The following is a 10844-nucleotide window of genomic DNA, read 5'->3' on the forward strand; positions in this document are numbered from 1 at the left end:
CACACCTGGTCCGCGCCTCATCGAACTCCTTATAGGCGGCCTCCAGTTCCACATGACGCTTGCGGTATCACCATCGGTTGAGGTGGATCTGGCAGGCGGAGCGGTAGGACTTGAGAGGTGCCGCCTGCTCCGCCACGTCCACGTCCGGCATGGTCTCCTTATCGGCGTTGAGCCGCTCCTCCGCTTGCTGGTCTTTGCCAACGGTCATGGTGCAACGCACCTCCGAGGGTGGCGCCAGCAACGAGGACAGCGCTGGCTCTTCCTCGGCCGCGTCCTCCATTGGGGTGTCGTCGGCAGCAATGACGACCATGTCCTTCTTCTGCTACGGTGATAGTTTGTCCCAGATAGCTTTGGAGCGCGAAGAGGCCATGGCGGGAGTGGTGCGGAAGAGGAGAAAAGGACCGGAGGTGGATGAATGTGGCTATGGCCGGGTCTGCAGTTTATATAGCAGGCGAATGGCAATGGTGGGCGGTAGACGGACGGACGGGTGATGCTGAAGTAGGTTCCTCGGCAACCGCGTGTCATTAATGTGGGCGAAAGACAGACGGATGGACGGACGACCGTGGTGCCGTATGAACATGGAGCAGTCACGTGCACCAGGAAGCGACGCTCTCATGCCGGCGCGAGTGAAAGGTCGCGTCCGCTCTGGCCGGGCATGAATGCGGCACTAACGGTATGGAGCGGTGCTGACTGTTTCGGGCGAGGAAGGGGTTTAGGTGGGCCAAGGCAGTCAGACGCGGGCGTGGCAGTGGTCCGGACGCCCGCAAAGCCCTCATGTCTGTCTGCCGTTTGCGGGAGAAAATGCGTGCAGACCTCCCTGCAAACCAATGCATGTGTGAGTTGGATGACATAATACGTCCGAATATATGCGGATAGTTTAAGGGTCGGTGTTGGAGATGCCCTAACCAGCTGAGCTAGTGCATTCTTGGCAACGGTATGGGTGGATGGTGAGTTGGATGATATGCTCACCGCGTGGTTATTGCACAGGGAATAAACTATGGGAGCAAGGAATATTACATTGTTGTACCACCAATCCGCGCTGAAGTTGCTTGTATAGTGGCACGCCACAGGAACAGCAGCATATTGTTCCGTTCGGACGTAGGGTGCCACTCAGATGGCTACTCAGTATGTCCTAAATTTTAAGATTATTTGAGAGCGATCGTTGTATCTGTTGGCGATTTTTTTCAGCAAAGTGTACTTAATTTACAGAGACAGAAAGAAGAAGATTTAATCATAGAGTAAAACCCATCCATATGAGATCGCGTGGATCACATTATGGAGCAGCCTCCGGTGTTCTCGTCGCTGAAGTAATCGGTGGCCCTGGTGCCGCCGACGACGGCGGAGTTGGCGCCGTAGAGGCGCGAGTCGTCGTATCCGTGCTTGTAGTAGTTGTACGAGGACGTGGGCCCCGAGGCGTGGGTCGCGTACATCTGGGCCCCGCCCGGGTGGTACTGGTGCTGCTGCGCGAGGAGGTTGACGGCGCCGCCGGCGCCCGCGCCGGCGATGAAGGGGGTCGGCCAGAGCACCGCGCGCTTTCCCGTCCTCCTCACCGTCTTGAGCACCTTCTTCTGGTCCACGTCCCCGTTCACCGTCACCTTCTGCATCTCCATGTCGATCTCCACCGCGTCCACTCCTGTAAACCGGACCAGATCAGATCACTGTCATCTGAATGCGTTCAGCACGTATCTGTTCATAATCTCAGATAGAAAGATTGTGGTACGCTACGTACCTTCTAACCTCTCGACTGCCTTCCTTATCTTTTTCTCGCACCCGGCGCAGCACATATGCACGCACATCTCCACGATCTGGCAGGTGATGGACCAAAGCAGCATCATGACATCAGACACAAAATGGCCAAATGATAAACCAGTAATACTTTCCCTAGATACCAAATCATTTGTGAGAGGGGAGATTGGGTTACTTACCGTCATATTGCTTGGCAAGCTCTGCGTTCGGTCCCTCGACGGCTTGGGGTTGGGGAGTTCTTCGACGTTCGGGTGAACCCGTGAGGCGTTGACAAATGTACTAAGAGGAGCTAGCTGAGCTGCGTGTCAACTGTCAAGTTGCGTATCCGTTGTCCCACTATATATGCACGCGCTCCGTTCGCATGTGGTGTGCCCGTGAAGCATGGGCACGGCGGTCGAGCTGCGAGGTCGGCAGAGAGAGAGAGAGAGAGAGAGAGGCGAAGACTTGATTTCACGTGCAACTGCAAACTGCACCGACTACTTCGTTCTCCCTCCACATTCAGCGCTATAGAAAACGCCATTCGAAGCTGGCGGAGATGGGAACCGCAAGCAACCACTGGCGTGTGGTATCCCGAGGCTCTCCTCCTCGGTGCCGCGTTTCGTCCGAGTGAAGAACGGCGGGAAAGGGGGCGGGCCGCGTGATCGCAGGCCTGATTGATTGGCCGTTCAACAATTCAGCTCAACGCCCCCTGGATCGACGGCATGCGGAGGCAGCACGTCTCGCTAGTGAGGGCTGTGGCTCGGTGAGTGGCTGCCGCCGACGGCGGTGGATACTGTCCCGTCCTTCGGTGCCAACGACAGCGAAGTCTGGGGCCTTTCAAAAAGGCCACTGCTAGGCGCCGGTGCGCCAGCCCAAATTTGGGCCGGTCGCATCGTGCCCCACGATGCGTGCGCCCCAGGCCGCATGATTCAGCGCCTCCTCTCCCCCCGCATCATCCTTTCCTTCTTCCTCAGGGCTTTCTTCTTCTCCCGCATCGTCAAATCAGAAAAAAAGAAGCGGCAGCCGCGCATCAGAGAGGAAAAGTTGCGGCGAGCGCCGGCGACCCTCGTCGTATTTCCCTCACCGGAGATCAGAGTGCCGCTGCACACTCAGGATCGCCGGCATCGCAGACCCGCCATGGCTCCTAGGGCACGCCATGGCATGGTCCTCAAGCTCCCGAAGCCGTGCGACCTGGCTGCGTCCGGGGATGCTGGAATCGTCCCGTCCCGGTGCTGTGACCCACGAGCACCCAACCCCCCTCTACTACGGCGCACCCTGACGGTGGTGTTGCAAACAACACCAGGGGATGCTTCAACCGCTTGAAAAAAAGCTTCGAATGACATCGGAAAAAGCTCCAACCATGAAAAAAAAACGTACAACCGGCTTAGAAGAAAAAGCTTCAGACATGGAAAAATGCTTCATCCGGCGTCAAGAAAAGCTTCACCCGGTGTAAAAAAATGTTTCGATCGAAATGGGAAAAAGCTCCACGCCCCCCCCCCCTTACGACGGCGCATCCCGACGGTGGTGTTGCAAACAACACCAGGGGATGGTTCAACCGCTTGAAAAAAAAGCTTCAAATGGCATCGGAAAAAGCTTCAACCATGAAAAAAGCTACAGCCGGCTTAGAAGAAAAAGCTTCAGACATGAAAAAATGCTTCAACCGGCGTCAAGAAAAGCTTCAACCAGTGTAAAAAAATATTTTGATCGGAATGGGAAAAGGCTTCAACCATGGCAGAAAAGCTTCATCCGGTGTGGAAAAAAGCTTCAATCGGTGTGGAAAAAGCTTCCGGCATGAAACTTTCAAAAACGAGCGGTGATGAGAGCTACGGGGCGACGGCAAAAGCTGCAACGAGCGTTGACGAGAGCTACAAGCGGGTATGGAAAAAGCTTCAACGTTTGCAGCTATGGCATGGTCGGTTGTAGCTCCGGCGTGGCCAGGTCCGGCGAGCCAAGCAGAGCTCGGGTGGCACGGATCCGTGCAGACCTGGCCGAGGGCGGACGGATCGGCTGATTCCCGTGGTCGTGGCGCCCTGGGACAGCGATGGTAGACCATGACGGGGGCCTGAGAAAAGAAGCAGAGAAGGAGCGAGGAAGGAAGAAGAAAAAAGAAGGAAGGAGAAGAATAGGAGGGAGTCTGCGTGCGGGCCCTTTGACCGCGTGACGCGTATGTGGACGCGTGACCGACCGAGCGTTCGGCAGGTGCGCCGTTCCCAAATGCTTCCCTTTCAAAAACAAGAAGCGGCTGGACCGTTGACTCTCTACTGGATGTCAAGTACTACTCCGTCAAATATTTCAGGGATCTTCTAACAAGTGACGCGCTGCATGTGCGCCACTTGTCGCAATATGAGAGTTTTTCTTTTTTTCGTAGTTCTGTTTATTCAAAATATTTTATCTCTTAAACCATGCGTCCAAAAAAACAGAAAATGTATTTTTTTTCGTTTCGGAGACACGGCCATGACTCTCGCGAAAGCAAAACCGTGCCTCTCGCGGAAGAAAAATAATAATAAAAAACACGTTTTTTTCATTTCTGAGAAGAACGGCCATGACTCTCGCGGAAGCAAAACAGTGACTCTCGTGGAAGAAAAAAAAGAAAACGCATTTTTCGCGTAAAAACAATTTTCGAATATATTTTTGTTCCAGAAGGTAAGAAAGACCGGTGGAAAACTGAAACGTCGATTTTTTTTGTTTCTAAATGTTTTGGAGAAATTGTGAAGAAATTGTGAAAACTTCATATTTTTCAGACGTCATATTTCTTCTCGGTTGAAAACTGAAGACCGGTGAAAACTTCATATTTTTAGAATTACAAACAAAATTCGAAACAATACAAAATGAAATGAAAAATGAAACTAAAATTAGAGAATATTAGAAAAGAAACAACAACAAAAAACTAGAATTGAGCCGCACCAAACATCCTAGAAGTTTCTTAAAACCGGAAAACCAAAACTGGAACGCTCGCAAAACCGTAAACAAATATTTGCTAACTGGGCTGGCCCATCTCCTGCTCGGGCGCTCCTTTTCCCATGCCATTGGTCGACAATTCGCCGCGGCAAGTGACAAATAGGAAGGGAAATTTTTGTTGTTGCCACTCTAGATTTGCTCATTTTTCTTATGCCACTCTAGATTTTAACATTTCACTTCTGCCACTCTTAGCTTTTGACAATTATCACAATTGTCATTCTGTGGCAAAAGAAAAATAATTTTATTTCATTTTTGCCACCCTTAGCTTTTGACAATTATCACAGTTGCCACTCTGAAAATTTTGCTTTTGCCACGGGAGTGGCAATTGTGATAATTGTCAAAAAACTAAGAGTGGCAAAAGTGAAATGTTAAAATCTAGAGTGGCATAAGAAAAATTGGCAAAATCTAGAGTGGCAAAAACAAATTTTTCCCAAATAGGAAACACCAAATTTTTACGCATGTCTTGTCTGAAAAAGTACTGTGAATCGAACAATGGATTGAGACTTCGTACAATTGTGTGGACCAGCCCATGTAGGTTTTATTCCCTTTTTAAAAAACATAGAATTTTACAATCAAGAAAAAGTATGTGTTTGAAAAGATATTCACAAAATTTAAGAATGATCATGAATTTGAAAATTCTTGAATACTAAAAATTATTCAAGATTTCTTTAAAAAATCATGAATAATAAAATTCCTCTTAATTGTTTTTGACATTTAAGAACATTAAACAAATCTAAAAATAGTCACAACTTTCAAAAGAATAACATGGGATAAGTGAGCAAAATTTAAAAACTCTCGACAAAAAACCTAATAATGGATAAAAGAAATAAATTAGAAAATAAAAAAGTGACATAAGAATCACCACACTGAAAAACCCAGAGGAAAAATATTGCTACTTGGGCAGGCCCATGCGGCGTTGCAAGTGTGCGCCTTTTATGTGTAGAATAGGATTTTCCCCAGTGGTTCTTAAATGTGCTCGTTTAGATGCGACCCAATAAAGAAATAGGCACACCACATAATTTTAATTTTGTATTTCACTACTTCTGTATGTCTAGCTGAAAAAGCAAAGTAAAAAAAATAGGTGTTGTAGAAAAGCAGGTTTGTATAAAATCTTCATTAATTTTAGGAAGTATTGATGTACTTTGAAGTGAAAAAGGTGTTAATGTGTTGCAAGATAAGAAAAATCAGTTTGCACATATAAAATTAAATGTCCATTTCTTATTAAATATATATTGTGTATAAAACAAAGGTTCATACATCTCGAATATATGTTCATGTTGTGAAAATAGAATATTCACATGTTCAAAAAAGTGTTCATGTATATCACACAAAGCATTCGCAGTTTACCCAAGAGAACTGAGAAAATAAAGAAAGCTGAAAAAATGAAGAAGAAAGGAGTGTTGTCATCCCGGGCCATGTGGGGATGCGCTCGGGCGATTTGATATTTATTCCCCTTAATAAGCGGTATACAGTGTTTGGGGGCTTTAGATCGTTGATCATGTTGTAGAAATCGATAGTTTCTCGTATTGAGGGCCTAAATGACTATTAACTAAGAGATCTAGGAAAAAATATGATTAGGTTTGGGCCACATAATTTTTGTTCCGTTGTTATTTTGATAGTGGAACCTGGCTTCCCTTATCCAATCTATGAAAAATTAAAAGAAGGAAACCATGATTAGATACCAAAAAGAAACATGAAAACAACCCATTTACGAGTTTTAAATTCGATGAAGGGAGGGGGAGAGTGGAGAGGCAAAAAAAAACTAGACATTGGCGAGTGTTTTCGTCTGCCCCTCACCTTGGTTTGCCTATTCATATCAAGAGGCGAGTGAACTATAGATCAACGTTTGACATTCTTTAAATTCCTTCTACCGCTCACCAAGTGTGTCCATGATGGCTGATGCGGTCATCATCAAAGAGCCTATGGTGTTCTGGCCTCGAGGATTAGCCAACTTCCAATGGATTATCGTACAACGCTTTGGAACATCTTGGAAGTAGTTGTGGTGAATATGATTTGAGCCTATTTTCGTTCGTGGTTCTCCTGCTTTCTTTTATGCCCCCACTACTCCAAAGAACTATCGCTATTCCGTAGCCGTTAGGACTCCAAGTGTAGAGGCTTGTAGTAAGTGGTGACTTTTCCTTAGTGAATAAAATAAAGCATCAATTCGTAGAGGTGATATACAAGCCTCCCTCTAGTAGCATTGCAAGAGAATAAAGAACCTACTTGTGTTCCCAACACTTCTAGTGAGGTTGTTAATCTCACTAGCTTTGTTAGTTACAATATGTAATTATGTGATAATGTGGTTGCAAGTGCTTTTGTATTTTTGGAATAAATAAATACTAAAAATAAATGTGCACATAAATGAGATTTTGAGTGTTTTATTGCGAGTAAATTGGAATGGGTTCATAGGTTCACTAGTTGCATCTCTCATGACAATGATGAGACATAAATACTAGCATAGGCATGTGTAATGATCAATTGAGTACCTTCGATCCAATTTTGGATGTACATATATCCTTCTTCCCTAGAGACCATAGGATTTATCGAATCCTGGAAGTACATTAAGCTTTGCAAGGGAATATCTGCAAGCTCTTGTTACTTAAATCATTCTAGTTCCATAAACCAATAACTATCATAGAGGTTGTTGTTGGGAAACATAGTAGGAAACAGAAAAAAAAAATGTTCCTATGTACAAGCCCAGGATCACTATGAAGATGCAACAGATTTTTAGATCTAATCTTTATCAAGTAACACACGGTGAGAAGAGTTGGTGCAGATCATCAGCGCAGATTCGTGCAGTTAGGATTTACATCCTCCCAACCATGATAATTTTATCCCTCAAACTAGGATCACACGGATGTTCCCTCTCCCGGTATCCATGCATACGATATCAATAATTCAATAGAGAAAACTTATTGATTAGTTCCAAGGAGGTTGTGGTTGCTCTGGTTAGAGCATCTCCACGAGATGATGTAAAAGTTGATGCGGGGCACTAGAAAATTTTCTACCATAATAGATGACATAAAACAGATGCCCAAAAAATTTGGCCTTCTCCTTTTTTACTTCACATTTGCATACGTATTGAAACAGAACATGACATGATAATTAAAACTTTACGAGATCACAACACACATAATCAAAAAATATCAAATTCAAGTTTAGTCATCCACATATCAAGTTCAAATTCAAACGCACATGAAGTCGTCAAGCAAGGTTCTACACGTACATGAAGTTGTCATGGATGCTTCTCGACTTGATGAAGGCGCTTTGAGCATGTGAGACAAGAGCGTGCATGTGGTGTTTGAGCTGGGTGGCAAGGATCTTGGCAATAATCTTGGCCACCGTCATGATGAGGCTAATAGACCTGCACCTCCTCCACAAAGATGGGGGGCCCAAGTGGACCCCTAATGATAAAATCCGGTGTTTGCATCTTCATTTTCAAATAAATCTCTGATACGTACAGATGTTACCGACGACAAATTTTGTCAATGTAGCATGCTTTTGCTATATTAAAGTTATTGTAGAATTGTTTGGGTACAATCTTTTGCTCTTGAAAGTTAAAGATATCTTCGCTGCATATATAGTTGACATTGTGTCTATATTTACAACTAAAACAACGCAAATAAATTGCTCGCCTGCTTCTAGTGCTACACATTCCGATTCAAAATGTACGAAGTGCCAATACAGCCCCAAGCTATATTTCCCTATTTGGCACGCTCTTACTGTACACATGTGATGAAATTGCGGACAACACGTAGAACGGATTGTTTGTGTGTTACACATGATACACACAACAGAGCACAAGAGAGAGAGAGAGAGAGAGAGAGAGAGAGAGAGAGAGAGAGATGAACTATAGTAGGTCACCTTAACTAGTATCAAAGTATTTATTGGCGTCGCCTCCACCTCTTCCCTCGGTTTTTTCTCCCCACACCTCCTCCTTTTTTGGCAATTTTTACTATTGAAGGCGATTTGGTAGGGTGGCCTCCATCTCATCCTCTAGTTTTTTCCTACCCAAACTCCCCCCTCTATTTTTTTTGTTTTTTGGTAATCTCAGCAGATGCCGCACATGATAAAAATCAACATAAATAGAGTAACTAGAAATAATAATAAAAAACCGATACTTTTTAAAACCACGTCATGCATTAACTTAATCAAATCACATAAAATCAATTCTTATCAGAATCTCAACAAAACCAAAACTTTCTTTGTCTTTCCCTTCTCATGCCTAAATCAAATTAAATCTTATCAAAACCTCGACTAAATCAAAACTTTCCTTGTCTTCTCCTAGCTTTACTCAAATAAAATTAAATCTTATCAAAATCTAGAACATGGTGACAGTATGGTATACAGTGGACTAAATTGATGTTGAGCCACTAAAGCCCTCTTTGATCCGCAGGATTCTAAAAGCGCGGGAATAGGAAAAACATAGGATTGGAATGTCATGCTCATCCCAATCGTGCACAATTTTAAGTTGTTTGATTGCATCATAGAAAAAACAAAGGGTTTTTTTCAAAAAGATTTCAACGGATGCTAGAAATTCTATGGAAAGTAGTAAAAAAACATCTTGACGAAAAATTCTTATAGGATTCAATCTTGTGAATCAAACAATCAAGATAGAAAAAAAAATGCTAAGGATTTCAATCATTTTAAAATCCCTATGAAAATTCTTTAAATCAAAGGAGTCCTGCCAAATATTTACGCCCCAGCCGCAAAAGCAAGGGAAATAGCAAGTCAGGAATTAAATTTGGGCTCGGGAGTTGTGAGCGGCCGCTGACGCACACCGGGACACCACGGGGCTTCAAAGTTCAAACATTGAACATCCCCTTCCCTTCTTCCCCTTTTGACCGCCACCAGTACCGCCCTGCCTGCTTTCCAGCTTTTAGTAGATGTCAGACTCTGATCCAGTTTGGCCAGTTTGACGTCTGCCTAGCCCTGACCCATACGGTGCTCGTTTGCCTCCCCGCTTACTCAAACGGAAACCATGTTCCGATGGATACAACGTATTCCCAGCCCCAGTCCCACCCATAAAGCTACGACTGTTGGAAACGTACGTAGAATAAAGCACAGGGATAAAGCTACTGCCTTGTGGGCGAAGCTAATCCGAACATATCAAATAATCTTATCTAGGTAAGCAGCAAGATGGCTTATTGAATGCTAAGAATGATGATACTAGAGCACAAGCAATTTCTGCGGCAGTTTCGAGCTACCTTCCAAAAGGGGCGGGGGAAAGTGAAACCTCTCATGCGTTATACATCTCTCCGGTCTTAGACCCTGTTTGTTTCAAGGGACTTATTGCTTTTGGGACTTATTTAAGTCCCTATAAGTCCCATCCAAACCAAACAGGAGGAATTTATAGAGACTTAAAGTGGTGATTTGGAACTTATCAAAAAAGACTCTCAGGGAGGAGCTTATTGGGACTTATCCATTGATTCCCCTGCCCCGCACTGCTTCGCTCCTGCCCCGCCCCGCATCGCTCCTACCCCGCTTCGCTCCTGCCCCGCCCCGCATCGCTCCTACCCCGCATCGCTCCTGCCCCCCTTCGCTCCTTCCGCCGCCGCCCCCAGCACCCAAAATCGCCGGCCCCCAGTACCCAGAAGCGCCGCCGCCATGGCCGACGATGAGGAGGACCGGATCCCCTTCTCGTCTCAGTTCCACGTGTTGGAAATATGCCCTAGAGGCAATAATAAATTGGTTATTATTATATTTCCTTGTTCATGATAATCGTTTATTATCCATGCTAGAATTGTATTGATAGGAAACTCAGATACATATGTGGATACATAGACGACACCATGTCCCTAGTAAGCCTCTAGTTGACTAGCTCGTTGATCAATAGATGGTTACGATTTCCTGACCATGGACATTGGATGCCATTGATAACGGGATCACATCATTAGGAGAATGATATGATGGACAAGACCCGAACCTAAGCCTAGCACAAGATCATGTAGTTCGTATGCTAAAGCTTTTCCAATGTCAAGTATCATTTCCTTAGACCATGAGATTGTGCAACTCCCGGATACCGTAGGAATGCTTTGGGTGTGCCAAACGGCACAACGTAACTGGGTGGCTATAAAGGTACACTACAGGTATCTCCGAAAGTGTCTGTTGGGTTGGCACGAATCGAGACTGGGATTTGTCACTCCGTGTAAACGGAGAGG

General features: G+C 45.1%; 1 protein-coding gene across 1 annotated transcript; it reads right to left on the minus strand.

Annotated features, from left to right (window-relative positions):
- Positions 1–1163: 1163 nt before the first annotated feature.
- Positions 1164–2043, minus strand: LOC119272047 (heavy metal-associated isoprenylated plant protein 28-like). The gene is made up of 3 exons (XM_037553644.1): positions 1926–2043; positions 1730–1805; positions 1164–1633 (listed from the first exon to the last, which is right to left on the minus strand). The coding sequence occupies exons 1-3, from the start codon at positions 1929–1931 to the stop codon at positions 1269–1271; spliced, it is 447 nt and encodes a 148-aa protein (XP_037409541.1). The 5' UTR covers positions 1932–2043; the 3' UTR covers positions 1164–1268.
- Between the last annotated feature and the right edge of the window lie 8801 nt (positions 2044–10844).

This window comes from Triticum dicoccoides, chromosome 3A (assembly GCF_002162155.2).
Source record: "Triticum dicoccoides isolate Atlit2015 ecotype Zavitan chromosome 3A, WEW_v2.0, whole genome shotgun sequence".
NCBI classification, from domain to species: domain Eukaryota; kingdom Viridiplantae; phylum Streptophyta; class Magnoliopsida; order Poales; family Poaceae; genus Triticum; species Triticum dicoccoides.